The sequence below is a fragment of the Polypterus senegalus genome, chromosome 10 (genome assembly GCF_016835505.1).
Source record: "Polypterus senegalus isolate Bchr_013 chromosome 10, ASM1683550v1, whole genome shotgun sequence".
NCBI lineage: Eukaryota > Metazoa > Chordata > Cladistia > Polypteriformes > Polypteridae > Polypterus > Polypterus senegalus.
In genome coordinates this window covers 7550209-7577376 of record NC_053163.1, presented here as the reverse complement: position 1 = coordinate 7577376, position 27168 = coordinate 7550209, and the positions used below count along the sequence as shown (strand labels likewise).

Here is a 27168-nt window from a genome sequence, read left to right as displayed (position 1 = left end):
TGTGTGAGTGAGTGTGTGAGTGAGTGAGTGAGTGAGTGAGTGAGTGAGTGTGTGAGTGAGTGAGTGAGTGAGTGAGTGAGTGAGTGAGTGAGTGAGTGAGTGAGTGAGTGAGTGAGTGTGTGAGTGAGTGAGTGAGTGAGAGAGTGAGTGAGTGAGTGAGTGTGTGAGTGAGAGAGTGAGTGAGTGAGTGAGTGTGTGAGTGAGTGAGTGAGTGAGTGAGTGAGTGAGTAGGCTCGCTGGAATGCAGGCAGCTGGGAGGAGAGCCCATAGGAGGAGTGTTTGTCCGACACTCGTTGGTGGCAGTAGGAAGCGATCGCCCCACGATAGTGATCTCAAGGAGCTGGAGTGACTAAGAAGATGGTTGGCTTACTGCGTAAGGCAGTGAAATAACAACATTTGATTAAATAGCACATTTTCATGCAAATAATGTAGCTCAGAGTGCTTTACATGATGAAGAAAGAGAAAAAAGACAAAATAAATAAGAATTAAAATTAGGGAACACTGATTAACATAGAACAAAACAAAAAACAAAACAAAAAAAAAAAACTCCAGACTACTGGAGAAAAAAACAAAATCTGCAGGGGCTCCAAGGACATGAGACCACCCAGCCAGCCCCCTCTAGGCATTCTACCTCACATAAATGACCTCAATCAGTCCTCATGGTATTGATGGTTCACATGGAAGAACCTGATGATGACAGTCATGTGGACTTCTGGCTTTCACTCCATCAATGTAGGGACATCACGGTGCTTTAATCAGGTGGTGGTGTTGTAGATCGCCAACACAGAAAACTGGAAAAGGAACAGAAGAGAAATTAGGGGTTAGTACGGATTTTGGAGCAACCATGAATGATAATGATAATTAATTGAATATACAGAGCATCAGGATTGTACTAAAATTAAGTTATGAGAAAGCCATGTTAAAGTAATGAGTTTTCAGCAGTGTGCTCTACTGTATCAGCCTGGTGAATTCCTATTGGCAGGCTATTCCAGATTTGAGGTGCATAACAGCAGATGGCCGCCCGCCTCACCACTTCTTTTAAGTTTAGCTCTTAGAATTCTAAGCAGACCCTCATTTGAAGATCTAAGGTTACAATTTGGAGTGTAAGGTGTCAGACATTCTGCAATATAAAATGGGGAAGATTATTGAAGGCTTTGTAAACTATAAGCAGGATTTTAAATTCAATTCTAAATGACACAGGTAACCAGTGTAGTGACGCTCAGACTGGGGTGATGTGCTCGGATTTTTTTTTCCTAGTTAAGATTCTAGCTGACTGAAAACAAAAGCGTGAATTCATTTCTCAGCATCTGGCATTGTTATAAGAGGTCTAACTTTTGTTATATTTCTTAAGTGGAAAAATGCTGTCCTAGTAATCTGATTAAAATGTGATTGAAAATTCAGGTCCAAGTCAATAGTTACCCCTAAATCTTTACCTACGCCTTGACTTTTAATCCCAATGCATCAAGTTTATTGCGCAGTTGTGATAGACAGTGGGAGTTAAAGAGACTTGAGAGAGTGAGCCCCAGAGTGAGCACCCTGCTCGCTGGGGAACCCAAGTCTCGGTCCGGCAGGAGCTGAACGTAACCAGGGGATGGAAGGCTACCAGATCAAGAGGAGGGTCAGTTGCACCTGCATCTGTTGCAAGGCCCATATGGGAGAAGCAGAGGAGCCGCCAGGTGAAAGAAGGCACCAGGCTTTTACAAAAGGACAGCTTCCAGCCTGTTGATTTTCGTTTTAAAGGAATTATTTATTATGGATTTTAACCTCCACTTTTATCACCTCATTTTTGCAGATTATTTATTTATTGAACTGTGAAGCACTGCACTATGTGCACTGTTTTGGTTTTGTTTTTAATAAAAGCACTGTGTACACTTCACACCTTCTCCTTGCTCCTGGTTGATCTGGTTACATTATCAATGGTGTTGGGTGCAAGAGACTCCCAAACTAAGAAGAGGGAGCTTGGAGCAAGACCCGCACCACCACATGACTTTATTATCATGGGAGTACACGAACCCTGACGGCGTCACACAGGTGGATCATCGATCATGCCAACCAGTCCGTCATGTTAAGCCGCTGACCTGGTGGAGGATCCATTAATAAATGTTGTACAGAAATGGCAACCTCTGTTTTCAGAGCTCAATTAGACGAGTCAATGGTGCTGTCATGAGTAGAAGGGTTAATGTCAATACCATTCACCGCATTGCTAGCTCTCTGACCTCTTCTTGTAGGCCCAGGATTTACCTGGTGAATTCTGCAACACATCTGGACCCCTGCTTAGTCACTCAGTCACTTGTGAACAAGAATTGAGAAAAGCAGAAGTTGACCCCATAATTATGGAGACCTCCTTTGCTGAGGCTTCACATGGAGGAGACTCTGCAACACCAGTTTTACTCAGTTGAGGCCTGTCAGTCCAAACATCTTAACTTTAAGTAGAGAGTGGGATGTCTTTAGAACCGGGGCCAAGAGCTGGATCAGCAGTTCGTAGGAGATTATGCTGTGCGAAGGAATAGCAATCTGACATCAATATTTTTATTGTCTAGATGAGTCAGAAAGGCATGAAAGGTATGAGGGATGACGTCTTCTGGAGATTTGCTACGGTGATATGAGAGCTGCAGTGTAATGGTGCTCACATTAACAAGTGCCATTACCAGCCCTTACAAGCATTTCATTAACATAAATGGGGGTGGGGTGGGGGGTTCTTGGTGGCAACAGTCATTGAGAGGGCTTATGCTATTTTCTTTTGATGATTAAATGGTAATTCAAGAAAGTGGAACAACAGGCTCTGTCTTTGAAAGGTTAAAGATGTTTATATGGTGTCATGCATACGTGCCAGAGGTTGCACTCCTTAGCTCAACAGAATGTAATTGCAGACCGCAGTACCTATGATGTAAGTCACGTAATGCTCTAACATCACAAGCGCCATCAACGTCAGTCACAAAACACCCATTGCATTACACAATGGTTAAGATTAGGGCCCCGTTACACTATGGTTAGGATTAGGGTTGTGGGAGGGTTATCTGACTCTAAGGGCATTTTGTGACTACTGATGTGGTGGGTACTACCTGACCTAGGTCACAGATATTGCAGGCTGCAGTTAGAGCCATCTCCCTGGGCTAGTCAAAGGTAGGAACTACCACCCCAGGACACCAGGAGGGCAAAATTGTTAACCCCTTGTACACCTTTTTCACACACAGCTCTGAGAAGATTTCCAATGAGGACGGATGACTCTGCCCTTTCTGGTCCCTGAGCTTTTAAAGTAGAAGGAGGCATCTTATTTAGGAGATGGGGAACCCACAAGAGGCTGCACAGTGGCGCAGTGGGTAGCACTGCTGCCTTGCAGTTAGGAGACCCGGGTTCGCTTCCCGGGTCCTCCCTGTGTGGAGTTTGCATGTTCTCCTTGTGTCTGCTCCAGTTTCCTCCCACAGTCCAAAGACATGCAGGTTAGGTGCATTGGCAATTCTAAATTGTCCCTAGTGTGTGTGTGTGCGCACCCTGCGTTGGGTTGGCACCCTGTCCAGGGTTTCTTTCCTGCCTTGCGCCCTGGGATTATCTCCAGCAGAACCCCGTAGAAGGAATGGATAATGGATCGATGGATGGAACCCACAAGGTGAAGCTCCGTGTGGTATCGTGGCTACAACAAAATATGGCCAGGTTTTAAATCCATAAAGCCGTGTCATTCTTTGTGGGCACGTGGGGAGTTAATGAGGTAGTTGGATGACATCGTTCTCAATTGCTTCATTGGCTTCCTGCAGCATGTGATTAAGGAGCTGCGCCCACGGAGATAGGTGTATATATATGTGACCTGACATTTGCGTAATAGACATATGAGCACCGAGAAAATCGCGAAAGTTTCGTTAAATATGAATTACTAGTTTAAAGCATATATAGTAATGTTTATTTTAGAAGTCAATATTATGAGACACGGCATGCCATCAGCACGGCACGCAGATAGTCCTTAAGATCACGCCCTGCATATGTAGGAAGAATTGCAGCAAGACGTCTTGATAGTTGAGCGTATTTAGACTTGCTGGCTGCCTGACTGGTGGTAATTCCGCTTTGTATACGACGCGTTATGCCAACCCTCGACCAAGTTAATTGTTTGCGGCATGCCATCAGCAGTTATAACAGTTATTACCTAGCACATAATGTGTACATAATGCGCACGGACGCGTCCCACTCTCTTGGCGTCTCTCGCGATTTTGTCATGCCGATTTTGTTGGTGCGCATTTATCGAAAACCAGTTAGCGTTTTTGTCGGCGCTCATTTGTCCATCGCGGTTTTGTCGGGGCGCATATGTCTATCGCGCTTCTCTCGGTAAACTATATTTATACTGTATATACAGGCCGGCACAGAGGGAGAGAGAAGAGATGTAAAATAAAGAAAAATATACAAGATAGAACAGAAAGAGGTTTAAGAACGGAAAAGGCAGTCATGGGAGACGATCTGGGCACCCGTTTGGAAAAGGCTGGGGTTCCGGAAGGGGGCGCATGCTGAGGCGCTCTAAGGGCTGGTTCTCCCGACTGGCTAAATGCTTAGAGTGGAACGAGCAGGATGTAACACCTCCTAGTGGATCCGAGGAGTGACTGCGTGAGCGCGAAGGAAGATGGGAGGTGTGCCGAACTCGGGTGGTCTGGCTGCGCAGTGAGACAACGCCTGTGATGGGTGAGCCAGGGAGACAGAAGGTGGTGGGCTGCGATTGGGTGAGGAGAGACTGCATTTCCATCCATCCATCCATTATCCAACCCGCTATATCCTAACTACATGGTCACGGGGGTCTGCTGGAGCCAATCCCAGCCAACACAGGGCACAAGGCAGGGAACAAACCCCGGGCAGGGTGCCAGCCCACCGCAGGAGACTGCATTTTAACCTCTATTTTAACAGATTTATTTATTATGGATTTTATCTCCACGTTTCACAGATTTTATGGATTTGTCTCTTTTTTGAACACTGCAAAATGGACACTTTTGGTTTTACTTTTGTTTTGGATTTTTTTTTTTTTAATAAAATCACCTGAGTATTTTACACCAACGAGATTTGTCCTTATTGCTCAGCTCATGTCGGTCATGTCAGTCATAACTATCGACGGTGTTGGTTCAGCAGACTCCCATGTGAGAGTAGGGAGTCTGTAGGGGGCCGGCATTGTCACACTCCGACCCTAAAACTTGACAGCTTCTTGCATCAGCATTGCCTTAGCCAATGGTGAATTGTGCCATTTGTAAGTCGTAGCGCCATCAAGGGGGGTGGCCTGGTGGTCATCCGAACATTTTGTTTTTGGGCTCCGGTCGACAGCAATGAACAGTCAGCAGCTGGGTGAAGGTTTAAAGCAGTGATGACTGGAATGGTTGACTTTTGTTTTGCATAAAGTTTCATAAAATTGCATTTGGAATTTAATTTTTAATTCATGCTTTTGTTAGAGTTAAAGATGATGCCAGCTGACACGAACAAACCGTATCATTTTTGCTGCTGTGCAGTGAAAGTCACTTACACCAAATGTGACAAAAGCCTACCATCCTTATTTTGGTTGTAGAGCTGGTGATTAAGATAAAGTTTGGCCTCCAGTGGAGACGATCCACCAGGACTTCACTGAAACGGAAAGTGGCGCGACTCTGAGTTAGCAGACATCTGTTGGTCTGCGAAGCAGGATTAGAAGAAGAACGAAACCAGCAAGTGACTACTTTTTGTAGTAATAATTAGATTTAAAACAGTTAACTTGTTTGTCTAAATAATTTTACTAATATATTGTTATTTTTCTCAAAAATAGTGTTTTCTTCTTTCATTTGAAATCTTCATCTCTCAAAAACTGGATGTGATGGAGCTACTCTGATGCCAGATTTGGATTCAGCACCGTCAAATCTTTGAAGGACACCTACAGCTTTTGACGGGATTTTTATTTTTAATGAACCCTAAAAATAACAAAGAAAACTAATTTATTTCTTTGGATCTAACAACAGGAGGGTGGTGTGAGTGACCCTTTAAAAAAAATGGCAGGGTGATGATGGAACACGCAGGTCAGCATAAAATCGACAAGTGACAGACTGAGACTGTGGCTAACAGCGAGATGGCCATAGCCATTGGAGAGCAAAACTAGAACTGCAACACCAACAGCGTGGTGATGACATAAATAAAGACAAACATTAATCATGACCCAAACTAATATCAGTTTTATTAAGAAATAGCTTATCCAAGTATACACACTATGAAAATGACAGTAGGCTTACCTAATGTTATGAACTATTTCTTCATTAATTTATTAAGTTTTACATCTTACAAAAATTCAAAGTTGCATCTTTTGTGGGGGGTATCTGAACCCAAGGAATTCAGTTTTCTTATTTTGTTATTTTTTTTTATTAGCAACGTGCTTCTAAATTTTTTACCATTACTTTTAGGCGGTATTGTTTTATTTTACGGCACTGGAATTCTCTTAGCGTGTTTTGTTGCTACGGTAATCCTTCCAATAATCCGGTAGGAGTGCGTAATTACTAACATCATCATGTGCAATGGTATAAAGGTCACCACATACACTTCCTATCTGTTATATACTATAAAGATCTATCTATCTATCTATCTATCTATCTATCTATCTATCTATCTATCTATCTAATCCTGCCTACTATACCAAATTCTATCTATCTATCTATCTATCTATCTATCTATCTATCTATCTATCTATCTATCTATCTATCTATCTATCTATCTGTGTAGTTTTATGTTCTTGCTGACTATTCTAAAACTAATATCTATCTATATAATAGCGACACTGTGCAACTTTCTTTAATGACCTCATGTTCAAATTCTGCATATTTTTGACTACGGTTTTCAGGTAACCATCTTGTTTTCTTTGACCTTTCAGGTTTTGACCTAGCATTGAAAAATTTAATTTTGATCAAGTCTTCTCTCTCAGCCCTCCTTATAAAGTTTATTCTGACTGCTCCTGTTACTAGTCCATGCACTATAAAAAGAAAGAAACACTCAAAAGCTGTATTATCACTGAGGGAAACTGGCAGTGAAATGAAGCAGCAGTACTGGTACTCAAGCTGAAAGTTGAAATTGAAGTTTCAAAAAAGATAAGGAAGAAACACCAAAGAAAATTAGTCAGTTCTTCATGAAACTCAATCTATTATTTCTCAATAAATGAGTCTGAGTTATTACGACGTATTTAGAAACACTGGACACCCATCAAGAGACTGACATTCCCAGCACTCGCTAACCACCAGCAGAAGAAGAACACTCTGATGTTAACCAGCAATGCTGATCATTGGCAGTGTGGCCAAATAGCAGTGGCTGAGGTGTCAGACGTCACACTACTGTGTGACTTTACATCAATGACTTAACCTTTGTCTTGTGTACGTTGTTATACATCCTTTAAGTCAAATGTGTCAGCAAAATGAATAAATGTAAAGGTCAAAAATATAAGCAGTTTGTAAGCAGTGGTCAGTTACATCATACAGTTCAAATCAGAGGCAGTTCATTGGTTTATCCGAATAGGTTCAAATCATGCAATTGGTGAAAAATGATAAAATCATTCATTGGTAACTGGTGATAAATATACAGCAGATTCTGAATGTCTTCAGACTTGTAGATTTCACCTTAAAATATTAAATTTGCCATTTTTACCTATCGATCCATAATCAATAACCCATAATGACGAAGTGAAAACATGTTTTCAGAAAAGTTTGAAAATTCATTCAAATTAAAAATTGGAATCTCTCATATATGTGATTATTCAGACTCTTTGCATTGCCCTCCAAATAGTGCTCTGGTGTATCCTCCTTTCTTTAATTCTCCATGGGATGTGTCGAGAACTTCATTGGAGTCCTCCTGTGGTACACTGAATTATCTGGATCTCATGTGTTTGGATAGATAGATAGATAGATAGATAGATAGATAGATAGATAGATAGATAGATAGATAGATAGATAGATAGATAGATAGATAGATAGATAGATAGATAGATAGATAGATAGATAGATAGATAGATAGATAGATACTTTATTAATCCCAAGGGGAATTTCACATACTCCATCAGCAGCATACTGATAAAGAACAATATTAAATTAAAGAGTGATAACAATGCAGGTATAACAGACAATAACTTTGTATAATGTTAACGTTTACCCCCCCGAGTCTCATAGTGTGGGGTCTCCTCAGTCTGTCAGTGGAGCAGGACGGTCACAGCAGTCTGTCGCTGAAGCTGCTCCTCTGTCTGGAGATGATCCTGTTCAGTGGATGCAGTGGATTCTCCATGATTGACAGGAGTCTGCTCAGCGCCCGTCGCTCTGCCACAGATGTCAAACTGTCCAGCTCCGTGCCTACAATAGAGCCGTCTGAATGAACATCTGCAGCATCTTATTGCAGATGTGGAAGGATGCCAGCCTTCAAAGGAAGTATAGTCGGCTCTGTCCTCTCTTACACAGAGCATCAGTATCGGCACTCCAGTCCAGTTTATCATCCAGCTGCACTCCCAGGTATTTATAGGTCTGCACTCTCTGCACAGTCACCTCTGATGATCACGGGGTCCAGGAGGGTCTCTGGGTCTCCTAAAATCCACCACCAGCTCCTTAGTTTTGCTGGTGTTCAGGTGTAGGTGGTTTGAGTCGCACCATTTAACAAAGTACTTGATTAGATTCCTATACTCCTCCTCCTGCCCACTCCTGATGCAGCCCACGATAGCAGTATCGTCAGCGAACATTTGCACGTGGCAGGACTCCGAGTCATATTGGAAGTCTGATGTATGTTGGCTGAACAGGACTGGAGAAAGTCCAGTCCCCTGCGGTGCTCCTGTGCTGCTGACCACAATGTCAGACCTGCAGTTCCCAAGATGCACATACTGAGGTCTGTCTGTAAGATAGTCCATGATCCATGCCACCAGGTGTGAATCTACTCCCATCTCTGTCAGTTTGTCTCTAAGGAGCAGAGGCTGGATGGTGTTAAAGGTGCTGGAGAAGTCCAGAAACATAATTGTTACAGCACCACTGCCTCTGTCCAGGTGGGAGAGGGATTGGTGTAGCATATAGATGATGGCATCCTCTGCTCCCACTTTCTCCTGGTATGCGAACTGCAGAGGGCCGAGGGTGTGGTGGACCTGTGGCCTCAGGTGGTGAAGCAGCAGCCGCTCCATGGTCTTCATTACATGTGACGTCAGAGCAACAGGCTGGAAGTCATTCAGCTCACTAGGAAGTGATACATTTGGGACTGGGGTGGAAAGACTGAATTTTGTCACACATGTGCACTTGGGAGACAACTTCAGGGCTCATCAAGTAGTCATTCCAACCTGTCGAGGGCTGGTGCCATTGCCTAATTCTTCTCTTCCTTTCATTCTAACAAATCTGATGACCTGCAGCACCGGTGACGTCACTTCTGGGTCATGAACCTCTGATGTCACTCTGGCTCCCTCTTAAGGGGTTTCGCCGCCATCTTAAGTCATCTTGATTGTTGACTCTCATCTGAAAAGAGGTTCTTGTGAAATCGTTTTTATGTTTTGCCATCAAATATATGGGACCCCTCACGGTGCTCCAGCCCTTGTTCTTCTTACTCTATAGGAGGCCCCACAATTCACACAGCATGGCAGAACAAAAACCAAGCCATGGAGTCCTCTTTAGACCTCCATGATCAAATTATGGTGTGGCATATACTGGTGTAAGACTTGTTTTGGTTTAGGAATAATTGTGGATTTTTAGAACCAAGCGGGACCACAGACCAACTCAGTGAGATATTTAAGAAAAGTGTCTGACATAGCGTAAGCCGCTGTAATTTGGGTGTTCATAAGGAATGAAATGATTTACTTCATGAGGTAGAAGTACATAATAAACAAGAAGAGTCACATCACATATTCAGTTTACAGTGGAACCTACAGTTCACCAACGTCTCTGAACACGTACAAATCGGGGTACGACCAAAACGTTTACCAAACTTTTGCATCTGTTCATGACCACACAGTCAAGTGACGAACAAGCCAGTTTCCCTTCCAGTTCGTACGTGCCAATGATTTCCGCACGTGTTCAGTCTCTCCCTGTACTGTACATTGTTCTCGGTGCATCACGCAGAGGGACTCTCCCTCAAAACTGTAACCTCCTCTCAACCCAGCTTTCTCCTGTGGTATAGCGGGTCCACAGCTCCCGTCAAAAAGGCCAGTTTTAATAAATAATCCCCGCACTCGCGGCTTGGCGGCGTGGTGGTGTGTGGCCGAAGCAGTTCCTGAGGAGTTCGTGATATGGGTGTTTCTCACCTAAGTGAACAGGTGAGAAGCGGTCCGCATCCGTAATTGTTCCCAAGAGCTGCTGATTGCCACGACTACCACGCCTCTTCATAAATAGAAGCGCAAGTCAGCAAAAGGAGAAAAGAAGAGAACAGGAAAGAACGGGAGGTTGCAGGAGAAGGCAGGAAGCAGGAGAGAGAGAGAGAGAGAGAGGAGCGAGTGAGAGCAAGAGAGAGAGAGCAAGTGAAAGTGAGAGGGAGAGAGTGAGAGAGAGAGAGAGAGTGAGAGAGAGCAAGTGAAAGAGAGAGGGAGAGAGTGAGAGAGAGAGAGAGAGAGCGAGAGAGAGCAAGTGAAAGAGAGAGAGAGCGAGAGAGAGAGAGAGCGAGAGAGTGAGAAAGAGAGCAAGTGAAAGAGAGAGAGAGAGACTGAGAGCGAGTGAGAGAGAGCGAGAGAGAGCGAGAGAGAGAGAGCGAGCAAGAGAGAGAGCGAGAGAGTGAGAGAGAGAGAGCAAGAGAGAGAGAGAGAGAGAGAGAGAGAGAGAGAGAGAGAGAGCGAGCGAGAGAGAGAGCGAGAGAGAGAGAGAGCGCAGGCTCGTGTGCAGCTGAGCAGGGAGCCTGGGTGTTTGTCTCAGTGTTATTCAATGTTTTTACATTAATTTACTATTACACTGTGCATTCTATGGTATAATTAACTATTTTTGTGCTTAAAAATCTTTAAAGAAAATATATTTACATACAGCTCATACGGTCTGGAACAGATTAATTGTATTTACATACAATCCTATGGGGGAAATTACTTTGGGTTTTGCAATGAATTATGGTTGTGACCCAAGGCTCCACTGTATATGCTTAAAATATATTCTCGATTTTAATAGATATTTGTCATTTTTCACACTCGGGTAGAGGTCCATAGAGGGACAGACCCCAAGTAAAGGATAAAAACTCAAAAATAACCTCAAATTCATAATCACTGACCTTGAAATAGTCTAAAAAGATAGCCCTCATGCTAACATTTGAAATCCGTCATTTTACACCTTCTTGGAGTGGCTATAAGAGGGGCTTGGACCACCAGTAAATATCAAATACCAACAATCTGGTCATGTTTACAATCAGCAAATATGGTCAATATAAGCTAAAACTTAGAAAGACAAACATGGGGGGAATCCCAAAAAGCTCAATGTCTTGCATAACAAGACAGCAAGAGAAGTCGAATCACATCATATGTGGCTATAAAAGGGGCTGGGACCACTAGTAAAAATCAAATACCATCAGTTTGGTTATATTTATAATCAGCAAACTCAAAATAGTATAAAACGACCAATCCCCCTTTTTTTTAAGTTTTGAGAAAACTGATCAGTCTTGCTGAAGACACCTATTGGTTTACTTTTTATCATAAGGGTGTAATTTCCTGCACAAAAGTTGGTCAAAATGGGCTAACAATTAGAAAGACAAACATGGGGGGAGTTACCCCAAATCCAGCAAAACAAGAAGACAGCAAGACAAGTCAAATCACATCATATGTGGGGGTTTTCTCATACTGGTGAGTCAGGGGGCACTGTGTAAAAAAAAAACTGAAATGATTTCAAATCATTCACAAGTAATTCTTAGGAATACAAAATGTCATCAAAATCATCAGCTATTTAGTCATCACAGGACTTGAGAACACTTTTAAAAGGACTGGACACCTAATGGATGTTTTTAAGGTACAAGCTAAGTCCCGTTCACCATGAAGCCTCCTCAACATGATGAAATTCTTACTTACATGTCTGTTCAGAGCAGCAGATTGGACTCATTTCTCTAAGATATTTCTGGGTTAAACCAAACATCTCTGGTTCACTACAACTAAAGGAATCTGATGATCATCTCCTGACGATGGCAATTCATTCATTTTCATTTTTGTCTTGCCACTGACATCCTGCCTTACCATACAAAACGCTAAACAAAGAAGGTTACAATGTGATACCAGACTAGTAACCATGGAAACGGGTGGATGTGACACACAAGAGCACAGCAGTGCAGAAATGACTGCACAGCTCAGGAGACGTCTGAGGAGAGCTCTGCGTTCAGCTGTCACAGTTTGCATGAGGGCAGTCAGGGGTCAGAGGGATTTTACTGTGACGCAATGCGCTACATGTTACAAAGTAAACGCATACGCTTTCTACTGAAATGTTTAGCCCTCTTTTTCTGTTCAAAATAACTCGCTCGGCACATTTGAACAATTTATGGGAACTTAAAGGACACTGTGGAACCCAGGTTTATCATGTCCAAAAAACAGAGGAACAAATAAATGACTGTCTGTCGATTATTTAGTCGGAACAAGAAACACGTAAAATGTGTTAATCAAAATACTGTAGTCCTTTGTTTAACACAGTGCCCTTCTGTCTTGAAAGCCATTCCATTACATGTTCACGAATATAATATGTAGCTTATCTCGACTTCTAAGGAGGAGTATAGGTGAGCTATGGAAATAGAGGAGTCAAAGGAAAACTCTGAGAATTACAGTTCAGTGTGCTGGCCACTGGGGACACCCTGCCTGTGAAAGCCACCAAGTAAAACTTCCACACAGCACTGCGCCAAGGGACACCATTAAGAGATAATTAAGAAAAGAACAAACACCACAGTCAGAATGAGAAGTTAGATTGGCGACTGATCTAAATAAGCTGATTTGAGAACAGAACTACTGGAGCTCAGTGACATTTATAACACAGCATAACATTTATAAAATATCGTTACTCCACTTCAGGGTTATATCCCACCATCACAAGGCAAAAGACAGGAAGGAACCAGCCCTGGGCAGCATGCAGGTCCACTGCAGATAGATAGATAGATAGATAGATAGATAGATAGATAGATAGATAGATAGATAGATGAAGGATGCAATACAATAGATAGATAGATAGATAGATGAGAAAGGCACTATATAATAGATAGATAGATAGATAGATAGATAGATAGATAGATAGATAGATAGATAGATAGATAGATAGATAGATAGATAGATAGATAGATAGATAGTCTGTTAAGAGGAAGGTGTAAGAATATTATGATTAAAATATAAAGTTATGAAAAAGTGAATATTTTAGACACCTTTGTTGTACTTACCAGCTAAAAAACAGGAACTGACTGGCCAGCTAATCTTTCCCTCTCTCTGTCTTTCTCTCTCTCTCTCTCTCTCTCTCTCTCTCTCTCTCTCTCTCTCTCTCTCTCTCTCTCTCTCTCTCTTCTCTCTGTCTCTCTCTCTCTCTCTCTCTCTCTCTCTCTCTCTCTCTCTCTCTCTCTCTCTCTCTCTCTCTTCTCTCTCTCTCTCTCTCTCTCTCTCACTCTCTCTCTACCTATCTCTGCCATTTTCCATCTCTCTCTGTGGCCCTATTTAGACAGGCCATGCTTCCTGGCCCCATGCAGATGGTTTGCTGGATCAAAGACCAATGTGGGCCAGACACTAATAAGGCAGACAGCCACCTTGAAGTAAGCATATGGACACAAGATGATATGCTCACTTGGTCTGAATTGGTGTTATTGCTAACCGACACATTTTTTTTATTTTGCATATATTTAGTCATGAATGGAAATCTTCTTTTAAGCAGTGATTGAGTACATGTGTAATTTTTTCTTCAGCCCTTTGTGGTACTTTGATTTCCTGGGGGTCACACATATGAAAGGTGGTGTAACATGCGATGGCTTTTGTATGACATTTGGGGTGTTTCGCTAAGGTCTGTGTAATAAGGAGTATAAACAGGAGAGCAGGGTCACCTACGAAGACAAAACAGTGACACGGCCCTGAACTGGATTAAACAACTTCAGTATGGATAATTGAATTAAGTTCACATGTTGCATACTCTCTTTTCAACTAAATAAGTTTAGCTCCTGTCACAGAAGGACACAAATGTCACACTAATGCACTACAGTCAGCTACTGCGTAAAAAAAACAAAAAGGTTAAGATGATATAATTGAATCATATGGTGCGACAGAATTATCTCCATTACGATATTCACAGTTGATAATGATTAAATTACAGTACATAACAAGCTAAACTGTACAAGGTGATGCAACACTGGATGTTCCCGGTCATACCTAAAAATATTACACAAGCAGCTAGTATGGCCTTCAAATGAACATGACATTTGGACAGCAAAGTACAAGATAAGAACTGAACTTGATTTGGATACTAGTCCACCATCGATTCTTAGCATTTGATGTTGCTATCATCATTTTCTGTCTGCTCCATAACACTGTGCTGGGCTCTCCAGGCCACACTGCCCTCTGTATCTTTTTCTAGGACTTCCTGGGAAATTCTCAGACATGACCTGGTGAGGGCGGCACGGTGGCGCAGTGGTAGTGCTGCTGCCTCGCAGTTAGGAGACCCGGTTTCGCTTCCCGGGTCCTCCCTGTGTGGAGTTTGCATGTTCTCCCCATGTCTGCGTGGGTTTCCTCCGGGCGCTCTGGTTTCCTCCCATGATTCTAAATTGGCCCTAGTGTGTGCTTGGTGTGTGGGTGTGTTTGTGTGTGTCCTGTGGTGGGTTGGCACCCTACCCAGGATTGGTTCCTGCCTTGTGCCCTGGGATTGGCTCTGGCAGACCCCCGTGACCATGTATTTGGATTCAGCGGGTTAGAGAATGGATGGATGGATGGATGACCTGGTGAAAGCCAATCAGTCCAGTGTGTTCTGGGCCGGCCATGGTTCTCCTCCTATTGGGCGCTGCCTTGAACACTTTCAGAGGTAGACACCAAAGGAGCGTTCTAACTACACACTGAAATCATTATTAGTAGTAGTAGTGGCAGAAGTAGTAATAGAAATATTAGCATTCATAATAGTATTAGTATTGTAGTGTCAGTGCCGATCGTCGCAATGGCTCTCTGAGGTGGCTCACTAACCTTAAAAGGACTACTCACTTCATCTATCGCACTAGATGGAAAAGCAGGTGACTTTGTAGGCTTGTATATAGGCGCCCCTATCACTGGTTATGTAATGCCAGCTCATACTTGGGTGACTCACCCTTGGCTGATGGAACCTGTCAGCATTGTTACAATATTATATGTTATATAAGTTAATATTATATGTTATATATGTTAATATTATTACAGCCATCTCTTTCATGAATGATTAGAGATAAATTCGGTGCAGATTTTTATCATCATTATTCTGATTATTATTATTATTATTATTATTATTATTAGTAGTAGTAGTAGTAGTAGTAGTAGCAGTAGTAGTAGTAGTAGTAGCAGTATTGTAGTATTTATCAAACTAAGAATAGATGCAAGTTCACTACATTTTCTTCTTCTTCTTCTGATTATTATTATTATTATTATTATTGTTATTAATAATAATAATAATAATAATAATAGTAGTAGTAGTAGTAGTAATAAAATTTATAGACACCATGATAAATAAAAAGTGTGCCACCTGTCCATCCATTATCTGAAACCACTTCATTAAATATTAGGGCCACAGGGAGCAGGATTCCCCCCGCCGCCAGGCAGCATTGGGTACAAAGCACTGGGTGGGCGCCACCACTGTCATATCATGCTGTTCTGAATAAAAGCAGAATACCTGGAGGTAAAAACTACACATGCATGGGGACAACATGTCACCCTCACACAGATTGGACAAGGGATTTATATCCAGGTGTGCCACTTTAGACGTATAGCAGATAGTATAGATGTTGAAGTTTGCTGCCCTTCATAAAATTAACAATAAAGAAAGTTTAAAATTAAATCTGTTAGTATCAGGGCAGAACACTTTCCTGCTGTTTAGAAGAAACCTCCACAGGCCACATTGGTTTTAAAGTGACTGTTAAATTTGTGACAATAAGGTGCTATAATTATTTAAAAACAAAAATTTGAATGTCTAGCTAATAAAGCTTTACAGTTACCCGTGTGAACAAATATGATAAGTTAGATTTCATATTGGGTTGTTGCAAGTGCCTCTTGTAGAGAAAGTGTGACTCAAAATGGCAAAAGAGAACACTTTAGTCAATCTGCTGTCAGCTATTTAGCCCTGATGGACGTCCTCCTTTGTTTCTCCCAGTTTGTTTTGTCACTGTGACCACAGACACACGACTTCTGCCAAATGGGCTTCTGCCAAAATCAAGTGCTGGCATCATTCAGTCATTCACTGGACGTCCGTCACTAAGTCAGTGATACTCCGTATTAATCATCAGGAGGCCCAAACTGTAGAAATGACAGAATGAAGAAGGTTTAAATTATTATTAAGTGTGACTCTTAATACAGTTTGAGCAAATTAAACTGTATTTCAGTTGTGCTAAGAAAAACATTTTATTCTTTATATTATCAAAGAACTCTATTGTATTTAAGTGAGCACTTCAATGTTAACCTTAACTCTGTAGTGGGGCTACATTATAATAGTATGTGCTATGTTTGTGCTGAGTGCATTTTGTTTCATCTTCCCGTTTACTGTCCGTTATATGTGCGTCAGTGAATGTTGTCCCCATAAATGAAAAGGGGAAAGGATGATGGAGAGAGACCGCAGCCCCGAGACGGAAATTGCCTGTCAAACTCACCTGATACATCCGGGACATTGCGTATTTAAAAAATAGGAGCAAAAAGCAAAGGGGAATGAAGAGGAGAGGGAGAGAGAGAGAGAAATCAAGGAGCGAAAAGAAGACAATTTAACCATTCATTTATCAACTCATCACTGCCAATCATTGCTTTAGCCCACTGCTTGCTTTTTCAACATCTGATTCATCATCACGACAGTCAGCACAGAGGAACCCCGGGGCTCTGATTCATCCCAGCCATTGCCAGGACTTTCACGGTGAGGTTGTTTTGTTTTCGGGAAGGATCACAATAACGTTACGGCCAGTATCAATACTGCCAGAATTTATTTTGGACTTATTTTTCACCACATTTCAGTCATTGGGTTTACCTAATCTGTGTTTGTATTTGTGTTATGTGTTTTAATTTATTGTTTAGGGTTTAGGCTATTCGTGTTTTTATACAGTAATTAGTCACTGGTGTTTTTGGGATAGTGGTGTTTTGCGCGCACATATCTACGTTATTGAATATTTATATCTATCATTTACAATATATCCGTGTTTGATTTTACATTCCTGTCTATTGTTTTCTGGTTATTTATTCGTGGGGAGAAAAAGGACAACTTGTAAGGAGTACGGCTTGTTATTAGAGCAGGAAGCCTCAGGTGATCCAAGGAATATTCTTGGTAGTGTAGTGGCCTGTCTGGGTAAGGGGTCAGCCATTACAACTCATAATGTCTAAAAGAAGAACAAGGTGAAGATGAAGTGGGGGGCCTGTATGAAATTGAAATGTCAATATCCAAAGAGTATGGATTGGCAAAATTATAAAGTGAAATTTAAAAAATCGATCCAATACTTCTTTTACTACTTATCTATACAAAGGGTTTAAGAGACAGATATATGGAATATCCATCTAACCAAGATTTGATAGAAAAGTGGGACTGAAATCTGTTAGTGACTTGTCATAGGGATCGATTGATTAGTCAATCTATTATTAGAATAATTTTTTCTGTCAAAATAATGTTAAGTTTGATGACTTCAAACTGCATGCTATAAAAAATATCACTGCTAAGTTTTACAAAATGGAACAAGAAAATGAAAATAATGTTCTTTACTTAATGCATTAAGCAACAACTTCCATCCATCCACCCATTATCCAACCTGCTATATCCTAATTACAGGGTCATGAGGGTCTCCTGGAGCCAATCCCAGCCAACACAGGGTGCAAGGCAGGAAACAAACCCCAGGCAGGGTGCCAGCCCACCGCAGGGCACACACACGCACACCCACACACCAAGCACACATTAGGGACAATTTAGGATCGCCAGTGCACCTAACCTGCATGTCTTTGGACTGTGGGAGGAAACCAGAGCACCCGGAGGAAACCCACGCAGACACGGGGAGAACATGCAAACTCCACACAGGGAGTAACTGCGAGGTGGCAGCACTACCACTGCACCACGATGCCGCCCTTAAGCAACAACTTACAATATCTAAAACATTGAACTTAACTAAAAATGTATATTAAGGAAAGAACCTGGTCTTTCACCATCTATTTATCTGTTGACCTAGAGAATAGTCAGAGCAATGCAGACACAGGGAGAACATCAACTTGGACACATGAGACTCTAACACTAACCACTGTGCCACCAATGTGGCCAATATATACAGATATTGTTGTTTAATTTCTGAGAAATTAAAAGTCTAGAGAAGAGCTAAGAAAGAATAAAAACAGATGTCCAGTTAATACATTAAAAGCACCACCTAAAATGAATCAGAATGAATGAATGCAAAAAATGTATGACTTTGAATCTCTCTATACCAATCTTGTCAGAAGCAGTTATAAATATCTATGTAATTTTATGATCTTGCCGACTATACTAAAATTAATATCTATCTATCTATCTATCTATCTATCTATCTATCTATCTATCTATCTATCTATCTATCTATCTATCTATCTATCTATCTATCTATCTATCAATTACTTGTACAGCTCCTTTCATATAAAATGAGAAGCAAACAGACTGGAACAATGAGGTGATATGGGCTGCTTTTGTTATACATTCTCAGAGCAAATAATTAGGAAGACTACATCAGTACTAGGCAGGGCCTCCTTTTCCCTTCAAAACAGCCTTAATTCCATATGGCATGGATTCCATGAGATGTTGGAAACATTCCTTCATAGTGCAAGCAATAGAAACTTAATAACTAGCTAAAGAACTTGCCCAACTAAATTGAAAGATCAGAATTTAAAAGTTATGTGCCTTTTTCTGTGAGAGAGAAACAAATCAACTAAGCTAGCGCAAATGTATGTTTTAAATAAATAAATTAAATTCTTTGCATTTATATAACTCTTTTCTCACTACTCAAAGCGCTCAGCAATTATAGGTTAAGGGCCTTGCTCAAGGGCACAACAGAGCAGAGTCCCTATTGGCATTTACGTTTTATGTTGTTTGTTATTGTCCTTCATTTATAAATCTATATACATATATACCAGTGTGCAGTATATACTTGCATATACCCATCGTCTGTTCTCCTTACATTATAAGTAAATAATATTATTTGGTTTGTTGTTTGGGTTAATCATTGAAAAATTGGTTATTGCAAAGTCTGACTCACAACAGAGGAACTGACTTATTTATTATAGACTCCTGTCGTATTTTTATCTTACCAGCTGGAAGGTGAAACAGAGATTCCTCACAAATCCTACAAAGGATTTGTGTTGCTGGTGTCCACCAAATTCTGCCCCGACCATCTGTGTGCCTCAGCTTAAATCGATATTCATGAGACCAGGCTAAGTTTTTCCAGTCCCGTTTTGGTGAGTCTGTGCCCACCGCAGCCTCAGCTTTGAGTGTAACCCGACATGGCCTTCTGATGTTATACACCTCAAGGTTCAATGTGGAGTGCATTCTCAGATGCTTGTCTGCTCACAGCAGTTGTGCAAAGTGGTTATCAGAGTTACCGTAGCCAGTCTGGCAATTCTCCTCTGACATCTCTCATCAACAAAGCATTTCCATCCACAGTACTGCTGCTCACTGGATGTTATTGGGTTTTGCACCATTCCGAGTAAACTCTAGAGACTGTTGTGTGTGAAATACTCAAACCAGCCTGTCAGGCACCATACAATCATGCCAAGGTCCACATCACGGAGATCACATTTGACCCCATTCTGATGTCAGTTGTGAACATGGACTGAAGCTCCTTAACCTGTGGCTGCATGATTTGATGCTTTGTGCTGCTGCCACCTGATTGGTTGAATAGATATGGCATGGATAAGCAGGTGTACAAGTGTTCCTCAGAAGTTCTTCAGTGAGTGTTGCGACCAGTAGGGGACACCACTGAGCCCCAGACCCAATAATTCCTAACACAGTCTTGTGTTCAAATAATGAATTTTTAATCTACCAAGAACTTTGTGCAACTAATTACAGCCAACAATCATACAAACAAATCAATTGTCCTCTCTTTCCACCTCCAGTTGAGTTTTGCCCTCCACCCCCCTACTCCTTTTATTCTGGTTCTAGAATGGTTTCTGGTGACTCGGCATGACTTGTGGGGAGTTGTTTGAGAACCAGGGTAGTTCTCATCCGTCAGCACTTCACCTTGAGGCACTCAGGGACCCTGACAGGACAGCATTTCTGGACTCTAATTCCCAATTAGCCCCTGCAGGTTTAATTCCAACCCCTGGCACCTTCCATTTGGTCCCAATGTCATGCTGTCACCAGAATGCCTGTGCTGTCCTATGTGGCACTCACGGTATCAAAATCTGTCACTGCAATCAAAACTGGCTAGAAGAAGCTGTTGAAACTAATTATGTGTAATTAAAGCTTATTAAGGATAGGTGAAGGAATGTAATGTTTAACCCATTATTAATGACACTTACAGGAATCTTTCAGTACATCTGTTTTAACTTCTGTGAAATAATATGTTTAACTATAAAAGTGTATGAAGGTGTGACTGCTGTTTCTTTCAGATTCTCTATTGCCTACTTCCTCGTTGTTTTTTTTCAGAAAGAGGCTGCCTGTGCTTCTGCTTGATGCCCTTTCTATGTATTTGACCCTTCTTTAACGTAGCACTAGAACAAATAAGCAACGAAACCGGCCATCCGAACACCGAAGGAACGCGATAAAGCTTCAGTCGTGACCGGTGAAACGCTGACGAGATCCGTGATTCGGCTTACGGACGAAGTTGAACCCCATATTTGAACTTTCAGTGCTGCCTCCTGAAGCAAATCGGGAAGATCTTGAGCCTTACTTATGGGCACAATGGCTCTCCGACTGTTTCTGACTTCCTGGCTGCAGGTCCTATAGACACCGAGGGTTTATTTCTGGACTGAACGGCGGACTGCTGCATGCTTCAGCCTTCTTCTATTTTTATTACTTTTTAACGGACGCATTCCATCGATCTACTGGCAATTTAATAAACTTGTTTCTTCCAGTTTCCTTTTTGTTGTTGTTTAACACTTTTTCCTGGATGTCCCGTTTACAATAATTGATCACCTAGGTAGAAGAAATAGAATAATAATTCATTAGAAACACAAGAGAAAGGAAACGAGATTAATATCGCAATCAACGTGCACTCATAATGAAGCGGGCGGAAACCATGAATTACTTGCGAATGAGCCTGTGGTTCTCTTGCCGCTCAGCGTGTTTGTGTGACGGCGAGAGCGCGCCCGAGTGCACGCGGCCAGCATATATGAGAGCGTGTTTAGATGTGATCGTTTACAGTACAGGATCCGCCGCTTCCTAAATGACTCACGCGGCGCTGTGGGTGGAGCATTTTTAAAACAAGACGGACTCCAAAACTGAGTCACTTAATAACTCAAAACAGCCCGCCGGAGGAACAAGGGTGCCTTTGTGAGGAGAGCCGAGAGCCGCGAGAGAGCTGAGCTGGAAAGCCAAAGGCAGGGATGGACCTCAGATTTGTGTGCTGCCTGCTACTTTCGGTGGTTTTAACTGGGATGACTGTAGCCGAGACAAGCACAGGTAAAAACACACGTTTTCGGTATCTGAAGGAGTCTGGATGAAGCGGCAGGGTGGATTTTTGTATCCCCCTACTTAATGTTGATGATAACTTTCGAGTGAAATCGCGGCTGTTTTACCTGTATATTATATTATATTATATTATATTATATTATATTATATTATATTCCTCAAATCGTTCCGGCTCTGCTCTGTACTGACACTTCAGAACTTCTCCGCTAATCTTAATTTCCACACCTCGGTCGCGATTCCATCAAGCCGATTCGGGTTCAGATGTGGGCACTCGCTGGCGTAACCACTCTGACCATACTGACCAAACTTCTTCTTCTACTAATTTCAACGGCAAAAATGAAATCAATAAAATGAAAGCAAGGAAAGCCAAAGATGCGACAAATGCCGTCTCCTGGTGGGATGAGTGCACGTGGATTTGGAAGTTAAATCGGTAGCCTCAGAGAAGACGCGCGGTCCAGCCAGATAAACACGCAGCTCTGAGTTTGAGCCGAATGCTGAATTAGGTCACCGCAATTTTCAGAGCACGTTGGTAATGAAGTTAAAATCCTGTAACGTGTGCGCCGTCCTATTGTCTGTTCTCAATATATTTGGATCGGATGGAGGATAAAAGACAAATCGCGTTAATGGGATCTCCGCTTTGGAACACATTCTCTATGTGCAGATAGACGCGCGCGACCAGGTTTATAGCTGATGCAAGACCACGAAAGATCGCACCAGACTTTACACTGGGGGGCTCCTCTTGGATCAGAAGGGTTGAGATTTGGCTCTCGCGTGTCAGGCTCCATCTAAAGGTGTTGAAATTTTGTGAATGGCTTAAGTGTTCGGGATGGCATCGCAGTGGCAGAGCTATGTGGGTTGCTTAACCTCTGGCATTACTCAGCACAGTGGAATTTCAGCGGAGCTGTCCTACATAAATTTACACGTGGATAAAGTATGACAGCTTAAACTAACACCAATTAAACTTGCGGGTGCCACACTTTTAAACCCAAATGTCGATCCCTTCATTTGACTTTGTATCAGAAACATGAGAATTTTTTGGATTAGGGTTAGGGTGAGGGTTACCCTGCAGGGAGAACTAATGAAAAGAGCAGAACATTTTAAAGATCTACAATCTTACAAATAGTGGTTCTGTAGCAGCATTTTCACTGTTTGACAAATAATTGTTTAAGTTTGGTAAATGTTTATTTGGGGTTCAAAAAGCGGACGCCAAAAGCCACTACTACAAATCCTGAACTTAAGGTTCGTAAGGGTAAGGCCAAGTACACCAGGGTTTAATATTGTTCTTTATGTATGCTGCTGCTGGAGTATGTGAATTTCCCCTTGGGATTAATAAAGTATCTATCTATCTATCTATCTATCTATCTATCTATCTATCTATCTATCTATCTATCTATCTATCTATCTATCTATCTATCTATCTATCTAGCTTTAAAATTTAGATTAGGTTCCTATGATCTTAAAATAGTGTAAGGGTGCCTAATCTTAAAGTTGAACCCTGGTGTATACTGATGGCGTCCGCTTTTTGAACAAGCACCTGTTTATTGCATATGAAGTTGGCTCCTTGGGCTTTTTAAAAAGTTCCTAATATGTGGAGAAAACAGAAAGCTTTAATGTCTACTAGGCCACCAAGTAGGACCATCAGATCAAAAACACGTGAACTGAATCTTTTTCAAAGCTCAAAGGGAGAACTTCATAGGCAAAGGACTCTTCTTGGAATGAAATGACTTTTTGTCAAGCAAATGGGACCACACAACCCAGTAGAAAGGGCAGAAAGAAACCTTCATTTTTAGGAGTGCAGAACCACAATCACTCGCACAATTCAAATAAGGCAGACTATTATAAATATCTGCACACCTGTAGAAAACCAACATGGACACGAAGAGAACGTTCCGAATCTGCCAAGCACAAGTGACCAGGCTGGGAGTCCTCAGAGCCGTGAGGTGACAATGCCACCCTTTCAGATTTTCACGTGAGGTCAGAACTCCTCATCCTAAGTGCAGGTTTGCAGTGTCAAAAGTTGCCATTTACTTCAGACGACCCCGTCAGAGGTTTCAGATTTGGTGGGGGTAATCGGTACCATAGTTCGCCATGCGTTGGTGTTGACTGACTGTGTATTAAAAATCCTGTTTATAGTGCGTTTATGATGGCTCACACTCTTAAGGGCATCATTTAAATTAAGATCTAAATGATATACCATTAGGCTGACACCATTATCTAAGGTAACTTATGACGTTTGAGGTACTTTTGGTCCTTTTGTTGGGGTGCAGGCAGGTAAAAGTTACTTAGTGTCAGTAGTGGGATTTGAACTCAGAACCTCAGGTTTTGGGGTCCAAAGTCATAACCTCCACGTCACACTGCCTGCCTATGCAGGGGTCCTCAAGCCACACACAGCATTACACTTCTTAACTAGAAATTCAGATTTTCTGCAGTTTCCTATGATATTTCTGGATCCTCTTTTACTCGATAGCTAATCCAACACCTTAACAAAAGCCAAGTTGACATGAAGCCAAATGAGCACCACTGATGTGGACAGCTGCATGCCGGCCATTACATTTATAGCTTCCACTCGGCTCTGAGTGCTGAACAACACCGATGCTGCTGTCACAAAACGTCTCGTGGCTTAAGCTGAAGCTACCAGGATTTCATTGTCTGACTGGCAGCCAACACCTAAATGTCTACCTTTGAACTAATCAGACTGGAAATTCCAAGAGGTCTCCTTTACCCACAGGATTATTCCCTTTAATGAATGGCTGCCTTTGTGCTCCTCACTAATAATAAGATAATAAGATCAGAACACATATGGGGATCAGGTGTCAGCCTTTCTCTTGGCTCTGGTGTTCATTAGCTTCCATGATTCTCACTTCTTCAGCTACTTAAGAAAATTACATTCTTTGGAACAATGACTCACAAATGTCAGAGAAAAATCTGAAAATCAACTGGAATTGCCTGGAGCTCATTGCTCCATTTCCCTGTTAAACAATTATTATGACACATCAGTCCATAACCTGCACAGCACAACCAAAAAGTCAGCACGGAGCACATGGCAATGGATGAGACCCCAGTCCATTACGGGGTACAGTCATGGAGCTCAATACCAGGACCCACCCCAGATGGGGCTCCAGTCCATTACAGGGTACATGGCAGCCCTGATCTCAATACAAGAACCCACCCTGCATGGGATGGCAGTTCATTACGGGGTACACTAGCATCAGTACTAAGCTCCATATGGGGACTCAAAATGAATGGGTCACCAGTTCATTCTCGGGTACACTCAAGTCAGCATTGACGTCAGTACGAGGACCCACTGTAGACAGGACGCCAGCTCATTACGAGGTACAAAGATGTCAGCACTGAGCACATGGCAATGGATGGGACACCAGTCCATTATGGGGTACAGCCATGGAGCTCAATACCAGGACTAACCCCAGTTGAGGCACCAGTCCATTACGGGGTACAGTCATGGAGCTCAACACCAGGAACCACTCCAGATGGGGCTCCAGTCCATTACAGGGTACATGGCAGCCCTGATCTCAATACAAGAACTCACCCTGTATGGGATGGCAGTTCATTACGGGGTATACTAACGTCAGTACTGAGCTCCATACCAGGACTCAAAATGAATGGGACACCAGTTCATTAAGGGGTACACTCAAGTCAGCACCCACTGTAAATGGGACACCACGTCATTGCGAAGTACACAGTTGTCAGCACTGACCTCAATACCAGGACCCACCCCAGATGGGGCACCAGTCCATTACGGGGTACACTAATGTCAGCACTGAGCTCAATACAAGAACTCACTCTGTATGGGGTGGCAGTTCATTATGGGGTATATAATGTCAGTACTCACCTCCATATCAGGATTCAAAATGAGGTACTGAGCTCAATACCCCGATTGGATGCCAGTTCATTATGATGCACTCTCAACTCAGCACTGTGCTCAACAGAAAGACTCCCCCATATAGGATGCCAGTTCATCTCAGGGTACACCCATGTTGACACTGAGCCTGAAAGGAATGGCAGTTCAACAAAGGGTTCGCTCACTCATTCCTGACCAGCCACTTTAAGAAGCACAGCTTTGGGATGTGGGAGGAAAAAGCAGAGGAAAAGAGCAAAATCCTACAAAGACAATGGGAGAACATGCAGGCTGGGACTTGAAAGTCCCCTGAAGCTAAGAGCAAACAGTTGTGTGGCACCCGTTCATGGGGAGACGGAGCCCTGATAAGCCATTTAACCTGCATGTGCTCCAATAGCAGAAATGCATAAATTAACAACACTGCTTGACTTGCTTGTGAAGTGCACCACATGAAGTAAACTGTATCACTTTTAGTATTAATAATATTAGAGCAACATATTCATCAATAATATTACATTTTGGAGAAATAAGATGAAATCTGTAGGCTTTTTTCCTGCTGTGTGCCCAGTGCTGCTGTGATTGGCACAGAACTGGATTAATCAGTTTTGAGGTTGTGTGTGTGTGTGTGTGTGTGTGTGTAATGTGCAGTACGTGTTCAAGCTGAGGGACCGAGGCCAGTGAGCGCTTCCTGAACACTTGCCTAATTTATGAATTGCAAACTCATGGACGTCTACAGAATTTTTCCACTGCTACTGCAGTTAAAGCGCTTGGGTTTGATTTCCACTCAGCCCTTGAATGCCTCAATTCTTCTATCCATCCATCTTTTTCCAACCTACTATATACCCTACCGAGCAGGATCATGGGGGATTGCCGTCAATCCCATGAAGCATCGGGCACCAGGCAGGAACGACACTTGGACAGGGCGTACAGAAAAACGGATTCTTAAAATTGGTAATCTCTACATATTGGAAAAGTCTTATAAGCAAATGAGAAAAGTAGACACTCTGTTTTTACTAAGCGTTAAGATGTAAGAGTTAGGATTAAAAAAGATTTACACCTACATATTTTAATTATTCTGTATGAGCTACAAACCACCAATAGTTCATTAAGGCAAAGGTTAGATGTGAAGGAGAGCTGGAGAAGGAGGAGCCCCTCGCTTAGAGAGGGGATGGGAACTCCTGGGCTGTAAATTAGCTAGTAGGGAGTAAGGATAGGCCTTGTCAGACAGATATGATGGACAGAGAGGGGTTTGACGCCCCTTCAGCTAAGAAATGTTGGCAGAATTAATTGGAGGTAAGATTAGAGCAGTAAAATGATAGGAGTCAGATGAGGATGAATAATGTCTTGCGAGATAAGATCTGTCATAAATGTAAAACTGCCCATGGCTGCTCGCTCATTGCATCTCTGGTGGGCCTGTATGTGCGCCGTACAGTAAATCTTGATTCTGCTGCCTTTCCTGAGACTCCGAGTGCCTTCTCTGGGGCTAAGGGTGCCCGTGCCTGCCTGCTTCTATAGGCACAGCCCATTGTGGACCGAACACACATACACAGACACACACACACACATCAATTTGGCATCACCAATCCAGCTGACCTACATGGACTTTCGATCAGCTTGGTGCAATGCGCTATA

The 27168-nt window shown here is 42.3% G+C and overlaps 1 protein-coding gene across 1 annotated transcript in view; it reads left to right on the top strand.

Annotated features, from left to right (window-relative positions):
• The first annotated feature begins 21402 nt into the window (after positions 1-21402).
• LOC120536651 overlaps positions 21403-27168 on the top strand; it is a 52605-nt gene continuing 46839 nt past the window's right edge. Inside the window, exon 1 of the mRNA XM_039765079.1 lies at positions 21403-21671. Coding sequence (XP_039621013.1) covers positions 21596-21671 — 76 coding nt within the window. The 5' untranslated portion in view covers positions 21403-21595. The remainder of the gene's footprint in view (positions 21672-27168) is intronic.